The sequence below is a fragment of the Rhinoraja longicauda genome, chromosome 21, assembly GCF_053455715.1.
Source record: "Rhinoraja longicauda isolate Sanriku21f chromosome 21, sRhiLon1.1, whole genome shotgun sequence".
In the NCBI taxonomy this organism is placed as follows: domain Eukaryota; kingdom Metazoa; phylum Chordata; class Chondrichthyes; order Rajiformes; family Arhynchobatidae; genus Rhinoraja; species Rhinoraja longicauda.
In genome coordinates, this window is record NC_135973.1 from 9,901,306 (window position 1) to 9,916,115 (window position 14,810).

General features: G+C 49.0%; 1 protein-coding gene across 1 annotated transcript; it reads left to right on the forward strand.

Moving 5' to 3' along the window:
- Positions 1-1,243: 1,243 nt before the first annotated feature.
- On the forward strand, positions 1,244-13,689 carry LOC144603909 (uncharacterized). Its single transcript, XM_078417720.1, has 3 exons — positions 1,244-2,549; positions 5,307-5,461; positions 11,913-13,689. Exons 1-3 carry the CDS (start codon positions 1,244-1,246, stop codon positions 12,216-12,218), a joined length of 1,767 nt encoding a protein of 588 aa, XP_078273846.1. The 3' UTR covers positions 12,219-13,689.
- The last annotated feature ends 1,121 nt before the right edge of the window (positions 13,690-14,810 follow it).

Sequence of the window (14,810 nt, forward strand, 5' to 3'; positions counted from 1 at the left end):
GCTGAGTTACTCCAGCATTTTGTGTCTATCAGCGGTGTAAAACCAGCATCTGCGGTTCCTTCCCACACACAGGGTCGATTGTAATCATGCCTTGTCTTTCTGCTGACTGGTTTAGCGCGCAACAAAACACTTTTTTTCACTGTAACTGAATAAACTGAATAGACAAATGAACGCCGGGCATAAGATAGACACGCAAAACAAAAGCTGGAGTAACTCAGCGGGACAGGCAGCATCTGTGCAGAGAAGGAATGGGCGACGTTTGGGGTCGAGACCCTTCTTCAGACTGATGGTCTCGACCCGAAACGTCGCCCATTCCTTCTCTCCTGAGATGCTGCCTGACCTGCTGAGTTACTCCAGCATTTTGTGAATAAATATCTCTAACTTCTAGTAACCCTTGCCTTGGCGCTACCCCTCTCTCCCCTGTCCTAGTTCCTGATTAAATATTATCTTTGTCTGCTTCGTTTCCACCTTCCCCTAGGCTAGCGAACAATGATCTACATTTCCTTGATCCACGTCCACTTTGATGTCCCGTTCTCACACCTTACCCTTCCATATCTGCGTCTCCATCCCTCCCCCTTCCCAGTTCTCCGACCAGTCTGACTATCTCCGTTTGCTTCACAAAATGCTGGAGTAACTCAGCAGGTCAGGCAGCATCTCAGGGGAGAGAAGGAAGGAGAGAAAGATTGAAGAAGGGTCTCGACCCGAAACGTCGCCCATTCCTTCTCTCCTGAGATGCTGCCTGACCTGCTGAGTTACTCCAGCATTTTGTGAATAAATACCTTCGGTTTGTACCAGCATCTGCAGTTATTTTCTTATACTACATATTGAATGGCGGTGCTGGCTCGAAGGGCCGAATGGCCTTCTCGTGCACCTGCTTTCTATGTTTCGGGTCGAGACCAGACGGACATAGGCGTCGGAGCAATTATTTTGTTGCTAAATTGCAGATTTGAGTTGATTTCACCCAACGTACAACTTGGCCCTGGTTTATAATGTCACCTGCCGGTGGGACTAATCGTTCTGTGATGCTACTGGGGGCGTGGGGTCAGTTTGGGAGGTGGGATTAATGTGTGTTTCATCCATATGCATGATGTTCGCTTTGTGTTGTCCTTCATCCAAATAGGTCAGCGAAAGTAGCGCTATATAAGTTTATTACCAGCAGCGCGCCTTAAACAGTGTGACGCTCTTCATAATCGCTTTTGTCACCTCGGCAGTCAGCGGCTCTCGCTGAGTGTTTAAGCCGCTTATGCATTTCTTGTGCATGCGGATCAGGTCTTGCTTTTATGAGACCGTTTGCCCGAGCGGACAACAGGCAGAAGGTGCGGGTGTCCAGCACGACTCTGTCAACGCGGCCGGACAGCCCCAGCTCCTGTCCCAGCCCCAGTCCCAGCTCCAACCACAGTCCCAGTCCCAACCCCAGTCCCAGTCCCAGCCCCAGTCCCAGTCCCAGCTCCAACCCCAGTCCCAGTCCCAACCCCAGTCCCAGCCCCAGCCCCAACCCCAGTCCCAGCTCCAACCACAGCCCCAGTCCCAACCCCAGTCCCAGCTCCAACCACAGCCCCAGTCCCAACCCCAGTCCCAGCTCCAACCACAGCCCCAGTCCCAGCCCCAGTCCCAGCTCCAACCACAGCCCCAGTCCCAGTCCCAGCTCCAACCCCAGTCCCAGTCCCAACCCCAGTCCCAGCCCCAGTCCCAGCTCCAACCACAGCCCCAGTCCCAACCCCAGTCCCAGCTCCAACCACAGCCCCAGTCCCAGTCCCAACCCCAGTCCCAACCCCAGTCCCAGTCCCAGCCCCAGCTCCAACCCCAGTCCCTGTTCCTGTCCCTGTCCCAGTCCCAGTCCCAGTCCCAGTCCCAGTCCCAACCCCAGTCCCAGTCCCAACCCCAGCCCCAGCCCCAGCCCCAGTCCCAGTCCCAACCCCAGTCCCAACCCCAGTCCCAGTCCCAGCCCCAGTCCCAGCTCCAACCCCAGTCCCTGTCCCTGTCCCTGTCCCAGTCCCAACCCCAGTCCCAGTCCCAACCCCAGCCCCAACCCCAGTCCCAGTCCCAACCCCAACCCCAGCCCCAGCCCCAGTCCCAGCTCCAACCCCTGTCCCAACCCCTGTCCCAACCCCAGTCCCAGCCCCAACCCCAGTCCCAGCTCCAACCACAGCCCCAGTCCCAACCCCAGTCCCAGCTCCAACCACAGCCCCAGTCCCAGTCCCAACCCCAGTCCCAACCCCAGTCCCAACCCCAGTCCCAGCTCCAACCCCAGTCCCTGTCCCTGTCCCAGTCCCAGTCCCAACCCCAGTCCCAGTCCCAACCCCAACCCCAGCCCCAGCCCCAGTCCCAGCTCCAACCCCTGTCCCAACCCCTGTCCCAACCCCAGTCCCAGCCCCTTTGCGCCGCTCCCATGGCCCCAGCCTGCGCCTCGCCTTTCCTCAAGCCCTTCGCCCTTCGTTACTCCGAGGGCGCCAGCCCCAACAGCCGGAGACGCCACACGCTGCCGGCCAGCGAGTTCCGCAACCTCACCAGGGAGGATGCCATCAGTGTGTTCGAGATCGAGAGGGAAGGTGAGTTGGGACCTGCGCTGCTTTTCGCAACATCGTTCATTCATTCGTTCAAAGTGCCGTCCGTGTGAGGCATAGATCGGGTGGACGCACAGGTAGTGTAAGAAAATAACGGCAGATGCTGGTACAAATCGAAGGTATTTATTCACAAAATGCTGGAGTAACTCAGCAGGTCAGGCAGCATCTCAGGAGAGAAAGAATGGGTGACGTTTCGGGTCGAGACCCTTCTTCAGACTGATGCAGTCTCTTGCCCAGAGTAGGAGAATCGAGGACATGGGTTCAAGGTGAAGGGGTAAAGATTTAAAAGGAATCCGAGGGGTAACCTTTTCCACACAAAGGGTGGTGGGTGCATGGAACAAGCTGCCAGAGGAGGTAGTTGAGGCAGGGACTATCCCAATGTTTAAGAAACAGTTAGACAGGTACATGGATAGGACAGGTTTGGAGTGATGTGGACCAAATGCTTGCAGATGGGACTAGTGTAGCTGGGACATGTTGGCCGGTGTGGACAAGTTGTGCCGAAGGGCTTGTTTCTACCTAGTATCACTCGATGGGCCGAATGGCCCAATTCTACTCCTATAACTTGTGATCAATTGGGATTTCCTGCGCCTTTGGTCTTCTCCTGGGTGGGTGTATGGAACAAGCTGCCGGAGGAGATAGTTGAGGCTGGGACTATCCCAATGTTTAAGAAACAGTCCAACATTGGATGACAAATAAAGCTATCTTGAATCTTGAATCTTGACAGGTACATGGATAGGACAGGTTAGGAGGGATGTGGAACAAGCGCAGGCAGGTGGGACTAGTGTAGCTGGGACATGTTGGCCGGTGTGGACAAGTTGGGCCGAAGGGCCTGTTTCTACATAGTATCACTATATGAGGTATAAACAGGGGCATCAGAACGGCAGCAGGATTGTTGCTACCACAGGAGTGTTTAATTCTGATATCTACCAATAACGGAACAATGAAATTCTTACCTGCACAGGCTAAACAGACGTATAAACAGTATATACATGGATAATACAGTGTGGGCAAGTTGGGACGAAGGGCTGTTTCCACTCTGACCCCTGCTTTTCAGTCTGAAGAAGGGTCTCGACCGGAACGCCACCCGTTCCTTCTCTCCAGAGATACTGCCTGTCCCGCTGGGTTACTCCAGCTCTTTCCAGCTCGGTTTAAACCAGCCTCTGTAGTTCCTACGTATGGACATTTAGACAGGTGCATGGATAGGACACTAGGCCTGGACGAGTGTAGTTGGGACATGTTTCCACACGGTTCATAAGTTCCAGGAGCAGAATCAGGCTAATCGACCCATCAGCCGTTCAATCGTGGCTGATCAATCTTTCCCTCTCAACCCCCTTCTCCCCATAACCCCTGACACCCGTACTAATCAATACTCGATCGATCTCTCCGTCTAAAACATATCCTTTAACTTGGTCTCCACAGCCGTCTGTGGCAATGAATGAATCTACGAACCCTTTAACTCGAAACGCCACCTATTCCTTTTCTCCAGAGATGCTGCCTGACCCGCTGAGTTACTCCAGCATTTTGTGTCTACCTTCGATTTAAACCAGCATCTGCAGTTTTTTTCCCTACAACTCAAGCTGTTTCTCCAGAGATGCTGCCTGACCCGCTGAGTTACTCCAGCGCTTTTTGTATCTATCCTCCGGCAGATTGTCCTTTGCTTAGAATTCCAGCGTGAACAGTCTTTCGTTCGGAGTTTCAATAAGATCCCCCCTCATCCTTATACGGGCAAATTACACTAGTGTCGAAAAGGGTCGGCAGACCCGCGATGGGCCGAAGGGCCCGTTCCTGTGTTGTCCAACCTTTTTGATGGCAATGGTCATGTGCAGTTCATCCCCGGCTTAAGACAGGGACCAGCTCCCGAAAATTGCTCGGGGCCCGAACCGTTCCCAAGTCGGATATGTATGTGGCCGCCGGATAACATACCAAGGTTTGTTTTTTAACGTGTAGGTTTGTATACACTGGAATTTAGAAGGATGACAGGAGATCTTATCGAAATGTATAAGATTATTAGGGGGTTGGACACGTTAGAGGCAGGAAACATGTTCCCAATTTTGGGGGAGTCCAGAACAAGGGGCCACACAGTTTATGAATAAGGGGTAGGCCATTTAGAACGGAGATGAGGAAAAACTTTTTCAGTCAGAGAGTTGTGAATCTGTGGAATTCTCTGCCTCAGAAGGCAGGTGGGGGGGGGGGGGGGGGCAATTCTCTGAATGCATTCAAGAGAGAGCTAGATAGAGCTCTTAAGGATAGCGGAGTCAGGGGGTATGGGGAGAAGGCAGGAACGGGGTACTGATTGAGAATGATCAGCCATGATCACATCGAGAATTGGCCTCCACTGCCTTATGAGGCAGAGAATTCTACAGATTCACAACTCTCTGACTGAAAAGGTTTTTCCTCATCTCAGTTCTAAATGGCCTACCCCTTAGTCTTAAACTGTGGCCCCTGGTTCTGGACTCCCCCAACATTGGGAACATGTTTCCTGCCTCTAACGTGTCCAACCCCTTAATAATCTTATACGTTTCGATAAGTTCTCCTCTCATCCTTCTAAATTCCAGTGTATACAAGCCTAGTCGCTCCAGTCTTTCAACATATGACAGTCCCGCCATTCCAGGAATTAACCTAGTAAACCTACGCTGCACACCCTCTCCGAAATAAACTAAACCTGTACTTGGAGTGTGAAATGCTGCACTGTACAACATAACAACTTGCGAAGTTTCTCACCCTCTGTTTTCCTGCCCTCAGCCTTTATCTCCATCTCTGGAGAGTGTCCTTTGCGCATGGACGAAGTGAGGCATTTCTTGGAGCTCTGCCCCGACCTGTCGCTGGGCTGGTTTGAAGAGGGGAGGCTCGTCGCCTTTGTCATCGGTTCAGGATGGGACAAGGACAAACTATCGCAGGTCAGATACTTGGCATATTGTTAAATACAATGACACCACCCCGACTTGCCCTGTTTATGAATGTCACGTTATCGTGTATCAAAGCAGAAATGTTCAGCGCATCAGGTAACTTTGCTCAGACTCAGTCAATAGGGGGGGGGGTAAGGATTTTACAAAACCAGAGACCCGGATTCCATCCTGACCTCGGGTGCTCTCTGTGTGGAGTTTGCACGTTCTCCCTGCGACCATGTGAGTTTCTTCCCACATCCCAAAGACAGGCAGGTTTTTCCAAGTGATTGTTTATGCCTAAGATAGACACAAAGTGCTGGAGTAACTCGGTGGGTCAGGCAGCATCTCTGGAGGAACAGAATAGGCGTCGTTTCAGGTCTGAATAAGGGTCCCGACCCGAAACCCACCCATCCTTTTCCTCCAGAGATGTTGCCCGACCCGCTGAGTTACTCCAGTACTTTAGACAATAGACAATAGGTGCAGGAGGCGGCCATTCGGCCCTTCGAGCCAGCACCGCCATTCAATGTGATCATGGCCATTGGGGTTGTACAATAATTGGCCTTTGTAAATTCCCCCTCGAGTGCAGGAAGTGGGGAGAGAGTGAGATAACATAGAACTGGCGTGGGTGATCGCTGGTCGGCATGGGCCAAAGGGCCTGTTTCCATGCTGTATCTGTAATCTGTAAGCTAAACCTGCAGGGGGTCTCGCAACCCAAGACGTCGACTATCCCTCCGCAGATGGTACCTGACCCAGCCAGTTCCAGAGATGCTGCCTGTCCCACTGAATTACTCCAGCATTTGCGCCCATCTTCGGTGTAAACCAGCATCTGCAGTTCCATCCTGCAGAAGTTCCTCCAGAAGTTTGTTTTTATCCTCAAAATAGAACGACGTGCAGCGTTCCCGAAGCAACGCAGCAGAAGGCAAAAGGGCAGATCCGATGGCAACAAAGAGAAGACTGGAGTAAAAACAATACGTGCTGAACCTCAATGGAAATAGGTGAAGGCGATGGGTTTGGTGTAGAGGTCAGGTGGCTGCATGTGGAAACATGTGAATGTGGTACAAGTAAGGAGCCTAGGAGATGGGGGTGGAGAAGTCAAGAGGAAAAACTTTTTCAGTCAGAGTTGTGAATTTGTGGAATTCTCTGCCTCAGAAGGCAGTGGAGGCCAATTCTCTGGATGCTTTCAAGAGAGAGCTAGATAGAGCTCTTAAAGATAGCGGAGTCAGGGGGTATGGGGAGAAGGCAGGAACGGGATACTGATTGTGAATGATCAGCCATGATCACATTGAGTGGCGGTGCTGGCTCGAAGGGCCGAATGGCCTACTGCGCCTATTGTCTATTGTCCATAAGAGGGTGCCCTAGCCACTCCCTCTCCTCATAGATACAGGTAAGGGGAGGGAGGTTTCGGGGGGATGTGAGAAAGAACTTTTTCACCCAGAGGGTGGTTGGTGTCTGGAACTCACTGCCTGGGGTGGTGGTGGAGGCGGGAACACTCACAACATTTAAGAGGCATTTGGATGGGCACTTGAAATGCTACAACATTCAGGGCTACGGTCCAAATGCGGGAAAATGGGATTAAAATTAGACTGTGTTTGGTAACGGGCGGCGCGGACACGATGGGCCGAAGGGCCTCTTTCTGTGCTGTAGGACTCTATGACTCCCTCCTCCCATCAGGCAAAAGGTATAGATGTGTGAAAACACACACCTCCAGATTCAGGAACAGTTTCCTCCCAGCTGTTATTAGGCAACTGAATCATCCTACCACAACCGGAGAGCAGTGCTGAACTACTATCTACCTCTTTGGTGACCCTCGGACTATCCTTGATTGGTCTTTGCTGGCTTTACCTTGCACTAAACGTTATTCCCTTATCATGTACCAATACACTGTAAATGGCTCAATTGTAATCAAGTGTTGTCTTTCTGCTGACTGGATAGCAAGCAACAGAACAAAAGCTTTTCACTGTACCTCAGAGCACGTGGCAATAAACTGAACTAAACTAATGGTGGGGCTATGCGAGTGAATCCCCTTCCCAAAGCACCAACCTCATCGCTCTCCCTGCCGTAGATATCCAACTGGCTCAAGATGGACACAAGCGTCACCCATTCCTTCTCTCCAGAGATGCTGCCTGTCCCGCTGAGTTACTCCAGCATTTTGTTTCCATCTTCAGCGTTAAACAGCATCTGCAGTTCCTTCCGATGTATTCCAACTTGCTCAAGGGTAGACACAAAATGCTGGAGGAACTCAGCGGGTCAGGCAGCATCTCCAGAGGAAATTAATAGGTAACGTTTCGGGTCGAGACCCTTCCTCAGGCCGATTGTTTGGGGAGATGAGGGGCGGGGGGTGCTGGAAGCATGGAAAAAGACCAGGATATATCAGAAGTGGCAATATCATCATATCATCATATATATACAGCCGGAAACAGGCCTTTTCGGCCCACCAAGTCCGTGCCGCCCAGCGATCCCCGTACATTAACACCATCCTACACCCACTAGGGACAATTTTTACATTTACCCAGCCAATTAACCTACATACCTGTACGTCTTTGGAGTGTGGGAGGAAACCGAAGATCTCGGAGAAAACCCACGCAGGTCACGGGGAGAACGTACAAACTCCTTACAGTGCAGCACCCGTAGTCAGGATCGAACCTGAGTCTCCGGCGCTGCATTCGCTGTAAAGCAGCAACTCTACCGCTGCGCTACCGTGCCGCAATAGATGACCTCAGGCAGGGAGTTGTTTATTGGTTGCTTCAGATTTCCAACATCTAGGTTTACTTAGTGGAAACAAGGTGTTGCTGATTCTGGTTTGCAGAAGAAGACAGGATGCTGGAGCAGTCCAGGAGATCATGGCGGCACGGTGGCGCAGCAGTAGAGTTGCTGCCTTACAGCGAATGCGGCGCCGGAGACTCGGGTTCGATCCTGACTACGGGCGCCGTCTGTACGGAGTTTGTACGTTCTCCCCGTGACCTGCGTGGGTTTTCCCTGAGATCTTCGGTTTCCTCCCACACTCCAAAGACGTACAGGTTTGTAGGTTAATTGGCTGGGCAAATGTAAAAATTGTCCCTAGTGGGTGTAGGATAGTGTTCGTGTGCGGGGATCGCTGGGCGGCGCGGACCCGGTGGGCTGAAGGGCCTGTTTCTGCGCTGTATCTCTAAATCTAAATCTAAAAAAAAAAATCATGGATAGGCGACGTTTCGGGTCAGGATGTCTGTAGAAGGGTCACCACCCTAAACGTCGCCTAGCCATCTTCTCCTGAGATGTTGCCTGATGGTGTTTTCTCATCTAGGTGTGTATAGTCTTTATTCTGGTGTTAGTTTTTAAGCCTGCATTTCACCTTGATCTGAATCCCATGTATGTATGTATGTGCCGAAGCTAGCAGGTTTGTAAAACAAGACATACTATTTTGCAGTGTAAGAAAATAAGTGCAGATGCTGGTACAAATCGAAGGTATTTATTCACAAAATGCTGGAGTAACTCAGCGGGTCAGGCAGCATCTCAGGAGAGAAGGAATGGGCGACGTTTCGGGTCGAGACCCTTCTTCAGACTGAGTATCTATTCATTCTATTGCATTATAATTTCCAGCTTTTGGGGAAAAAGGAGGCACAGATGAGAAATGAATACAATGCAAGTAACGGAATGGAAACGATGGAGTTAGAAACAAGGGCTCAGAAATAGGACATTTTGGATGCTAATCTAAAACAAAACTAATTCAAAAAGCTTCCGAGTGGCAAGGACAAACTAGGAGAGAGAACACAAGCAGGATTTATACTTGCAATTAGTCGAGGAGTCATAGAGTCATACAATGTGGAAACAGGCCCTTTAGCCCAACTTCCCCCATGCTGACAAACTTGTCCCATCTACACTAACCCCACCTGTCCGCATTTAGCCCATATATCCCATCTAAACCTACCTGTCTAAATGTGTTTTAAGCATTGAGATAGCACCTGCCTCGACTACCTCCTCCAGCAGCTCACTCCATGCACCCACTGCACTATTTGTAAAAAAAAATCCCCACTCACGTTGCTATTAAATAGACAATAGGTGCAGGAGTAGGCCATTTGGCCCTTCGAGCAAGCACCGCCATTCAATGTGATCATGGCTGATCATTCTCAATCAGTACCCCGTTCCTGCCTTCTCCCCTGACTCCGCTATCCTTAAGAGCTCTATCTAGCTCTCTCTTGAATGTATTCAGAGAATTGGCCTCCACTGCCTTCTGAGGCAGAGAATTCCACAGATTCACAACTCTCTGACTGAAAATGTTTTTCCTCATCTCAGTTCTAAATGGCCTACCCCATATTCTTAAACTGTGGCCCCCTTGTTCTGGACTCCCCCAACATTGGGAACATGTTTCCTGCCTCGAACGTGTCCAACCCCTTAATAATTTTATACCTTTCGATAAGATACGTATCTTTCGCCCCTTACCTTCCCTTAAACCCATGTCCTCTGGTTCTTCATACCCCTATTCCGGGTAAAAGTCTTTGTGCATTCATCTGGTATTTCCCAAAGGAATTAAAGGAGTTAAACTAGTCCAAAAGAGTCTTTAAAGGAGGTTAGTCCTTTTTGACAAGATACGTTCTTCTAAAAGAGCGTGACAGAAGCATTTGTTTCATGATTAAACCACTTACGTTTGAAATCCACTTAACCCGAGCCACTGACATCATTGGGGATCAAGGATACAGTGGGGGGGGGGGGGGTGGTTTTTTGACAGTAGATCCCCGATGCTGGCACAATGCTGAGCAGTTGTAACAGTACCGGGGCCAAGCATTGGCTCACAGGGCTCCTGTTGCATGCATCGGTAGCCCGACCTTTCCGACCATCTGCCATGGTCCAGCCGAGGTCAGCATTTTGCAGGGTTCCAGGTGCACCGTTTCTTTATTCAATGCACCTCAGCCGTCAGGTAACCTGCTCCAGGTAACAATGCTATCCTCTCATTTATTCTTAGTCAACTTTCAGATCGGCAATAATTTTTAGAATTTTCTCTTTGTAGAAATAGTGTCAAAGTACATCACTCATTGACAGTTTAAAAAAAAATACAGAATAGACTTAATGGCTTCATTCTGCTCCTATGACTTATGAACTTTTTTTTTTGTGTGAAGCGTTTGATGGCACTGGGCCTGTTCTCGCTGGAGTTTAGGAGGATGGGTGGGAGGGGGAAGTGGGGTGGGGGGGGGGGGGGGGGTCAATGAAACTTACCGAACAGTGAAAGGCCTGGGATAGAGTGGATGTGCAGAGAATGTTTCCATTAGACGGAGAGGGTGGACACAAAATGCTGGAGGAACTCGGCAGTACCCCACTGTATCCTGTCCCGCTGAGTTATTCCAGCATTTTTTGTCTATCTTCGGTGTAAACCAGCATCTGCAGGTCTTTCAAACACACTAGGACTCGAGAGCACGACCTCAATAGACAATAGGTGCAGGAGGAGGCCATTCGGCCCTTCGAGCCAGCACCACCATTCAATGTGATCATGGCTGATCATTCTCAATCAGTACCCCGTTCCTGCCTTCTCCCCATACCCCCTGACTCCGCTATCCTTAAGAGCTCTATCTAGCTCTCTCTTGAATGCATTCAGAGAATTGGCCTCCACTGCCTTCTGAGGCAGAGAATTCCACAGATTCACAACTCTCTGACTGAAAAAGTTTTTCCTCATCTCCATTCTAAATGGCCTACACCTTATTCTTAAACTGTGGCCCCTTGTTCTGGACTCCCCCAACATTGGGAACATGTTTCCTGCCTCTAACGTGTCCAACCCCTTAATAATCTTATACGTTTCAATAAGAACCCCTCTCATCCTTCTAAATTCCAGTGTATACAGGCCTAGTCGCTCCAGTCTTTCAACATATGACAGTCCCGCCATTCCGGGAATTAACCTTGTAAACCTACGCTGCGCGCCCTTAATAGCAAGAATATCCTTCCTCAAATTTGGAGACCAAAACTGCACACAGTACTCCAGGTGCGGTCTCATTAGGGCCCTGTACAACTGCAGAAGGACCTCTTTGCTCCTCTACTCAACTCCCCTCAGAGTGAAAGGACGTACCTTTAGGCATGAGATGTGGAGTGATTTCTTTAGTCCAAGGGTGGTGAATCTGTGGGATTCATTGCCACAGGCACTGCGGAGGCTAAGTCAGTGGGGGTTCTCAAGGCAGAGATTGACAGGTTCCTGATCAGTACGGGTGTCAGGGGTTATGTGGAGAAGGTAGGAGAATGGGGTTGAGGGGTTGAGGGGGAAAGATAGATCAGCCGTGATTGAATGGCGGAATAGACTCGATGTGTCAAATGGCCTAATCCCGTTCCTATGACTTATGGATCAATGTATTTCTGGGAGAAAAAAAAAAAGTAAGTGCTGGAGTAACTCAGTGGGCCAGGCAGCATCAACTGTTAATAGGATGCTTGCTATAGACATGTAAATATAAGCATAATGGCTCATTCTTGTCACGGTAGAAATTAACGCGAAGTGTTCGCTTGTGTGCAGGACGCCATGACTCTACATGTCCCAGGAGGTTCGACTGTCCACATCCATGTCTTGGCTGTTCACCACAAATGCCGCCAGCAAGGCAAAGGCTCCATCATATTGTGGAGATACCTGCAATACCTACGCTGTCTCCCCTCAGTCAAACGAGCCGTTCTCATGTGCGAAGACTTCTTGGTCACATTCTACCAGAAAGCAGGCTTTAAAGAGCTTGGACCTTCTGACATCGGCGTGGGCTCCCTCACCTTTACGGAGATGGGCTATGTCGTTGGTAGTGGCGCCTACCTGCGGAGAAATAGCGGCTTCTGACTTATGCCCAGTCGAGCCACGTAGATTAGTCTTTCTCCCCCTCGAATTTCTCCGTCTTCAATTTCTCCACACTGTTTTTTGCCGTTCACATTAAACTTCAGCCTGCAATGTACGAACAGTCAGTATTCCAGTTTATTTTAGATAGATTAGAACGTGCAAAAAATTGCAACGAACTAAAATTGTTCCTCTGGAAAATTATCAGGGGGGTGGTTCTCAACTGTGCCAGGTGTGTACACAGGCAGGGAAATCTAACTTAAATAAGCCTGTCCAATTTATTCCCAATTAAATCTTGCATAAAGTTGCACCTGGCCTCATGAATCATCCCAGCCACTGGAAATTTAGATGTTAATTGGCCACTGCAAACTGTCCCAAGTGCGTAGGGGTGGATGAGAAAATGGGGTAGCACAGAACCAGAGTGATCAATGGTTGGCATAGACTCAATGGGCTGAAAGGCCTTGTTTCCATGCAGCATTACTGAACTAGACTAAACTGCCAAAGAAAGACACAATGTGCTGAGTATTCGGCAGGTCAGGCAACATCTCAGGAGAACATGGATGGGCGACGTTTCAGATCAGGACCCTTCTTCAGACTGATTGTAGAAGAGGGGAGCGTGTTGGAAGAGAGGTGTGGGACAAGGCAAAGCTTGGCGAGTGATTGGTGGATACAGGTGAGGGGGGCCTTTGATCGGCAGATGGGTGGGCTAAGACTAGCAATGGGAGGGAGCAAAAGGGAGTCAGATTAGAACCGAGGAGTGGAATGATCCTCAAGGGAGGCAGGATAGTGAGGGAATTGGGTGGGCACCAGAACAGGGCACAGAAAACAGGGGTGGGGGGTAAAAGGACGGGGCCACGATGTTACCTAAAATTGGAAAATTCAATGTTCATGTCATAAGATATGCAAATAGAATTGCAAAACTACAGTCAAACATTCTTGGACAAACGTTTTTAAATATTGTGTAGGAAGGAACTACAGATACTTGTTTTATTCGGTAGATACAAAGTGCTGGAGTAACTCAGCAGTTCAGGCTGCATCTCTGGAGAATAAGGATGAGTGACGTTTCAGGTGGTCCATCAAACATTATGAATGGATTGGTTCAGGGATTTGAATATTAATCTTTGGTTAATGGCCTCCTCCTGCACCTAGTGTATTTGTCTCTCAATGATTTCTAACGAAACAGGAATTTGGGCAGACACATTATTCAATGAACTGAAACTTTGATCCTGTCTATTCATTCCACAATGACGTTCCATCAATACAATATCTGAATGTCCTTCCTCAAGTCGAGACACAAGAAACTGCAGATGCTGGATCTTTGTTCAAAACACAAAATGCTGGAGAACTCGGCCAGTCAGGTAGCATCTATGGAGGGAATGACCGGGCGGCATTTTGGGGCAGGACCCTTCTTCAGACCGAAGATAGACACAAAAATGCTGGAGTAATTCAACGGGGCAGGCAGCATCTCTGGAGAGAAGGAATGGTGATGTTTCAGTCTGAAGAAGGGTCTCGACCAGAAACGTCACCCATTCCTTCTCTCCAGAGATGCTGCCTGTCCCCGCTGAGTTACTCCAGCATTTTGTGTCTATTTTCCATTTAAACCAGCATCTGCAGTTCCTTCCTACACTTCTTCAGACCGACTTTTCCCACAATGTGTGTTTTGATCCTTGCTCAAATCCTAGATTTAATATTGGACTTTTTAAGAAAAGTTTAATAACTTCAGGTTGCAGAAGGGTAATTTTAACCTCATCTGTCCAGCCTGAAACCTTTAGAACAATTAATCAACCCTACTATTTCTTGTAGATACAACAAAAAAAAACTGCAGATGCTGGTTTATACCAAAGATAGACAAAGTGCTGGAGTAACTCAGCGGGTCAGGCAGCATCTCTGGAGAAAAAGGATGGGTGATGTTTTGGGTTGGGACCTTCTTCCCGAAATGTCAACCATCTTTTTTTTCCAGAGATGCTGCCTGACCCGCTGAGTTACTCCAGCATTTTGTGTCTATCTTTCATATATTCCTTGTGTATTAAACATAGAAACATAGAAAATAGGTGCAGGGAGTAGGCCATTCGAGCCTGCACCGCTAGCACTATAGAATGCTGTATTGCATTAACAACCCGTGAGGTTTAAATAATGTATAATTTGCCTTGGTTCAGCTGCGGTAATCATCATATTGCCAAAAGTACTTCTCAATTTCTTGGTGTTGTATGTTGTCTGTGATGTGTTCTGTACTTACTGAACTGGTGTATCTCTGTACACAATATTTTCAATAAAACTGTTGGAAGAATACCAGATTGAGATGCTTTCCCTCCACTTTCCTTCCACCTCTAGGAATTACATTATTAAAGAAGATTCATGAGATATTCGGCCAGTGTCTAGAACAGGTCGACGTCACTTAATTCTGAATTTAGATTTTAGATCTTTTTTTTAGATTTAGAGATACAGCGCAGAAACAGGCCTTCTGCCCACCGAGTCCGCGTCGCCCAGCGATCCCCGCACATTAACACTATCCTACACCCACTAGAGACAATTTTTACATTTGCCCAGCCAATTAACCTACATACCTGTATGTCTTCGGAGTGTGGAAGGAAACCGAAG

Excerpts from the sequence above, each read along its gene's own strand:
- LOC144603909 (XM_078417720.1), top strand. The coding sequence starts at position 1,244 with ATGCATTTCTTGTGCATGCGGATCAGGTCTTGCTTTTATGAGACCGTT. Across the intron at positions 2,550-5,306 it reads GTTCGAGATCGAGAGGGAAG|CCTTTATCTCCATCTCTGGA; the intron begins GTGAGTTGGGAC and ends TCCTGCCCTCAG. Across the intron at positions 5,462-11,912 it reads ACAAGGACAAACTATCGCAG|GACGCCATGACTCTACATGT; the intron begins GTCAGATACTTG and ends GCTTGTGTGCAG.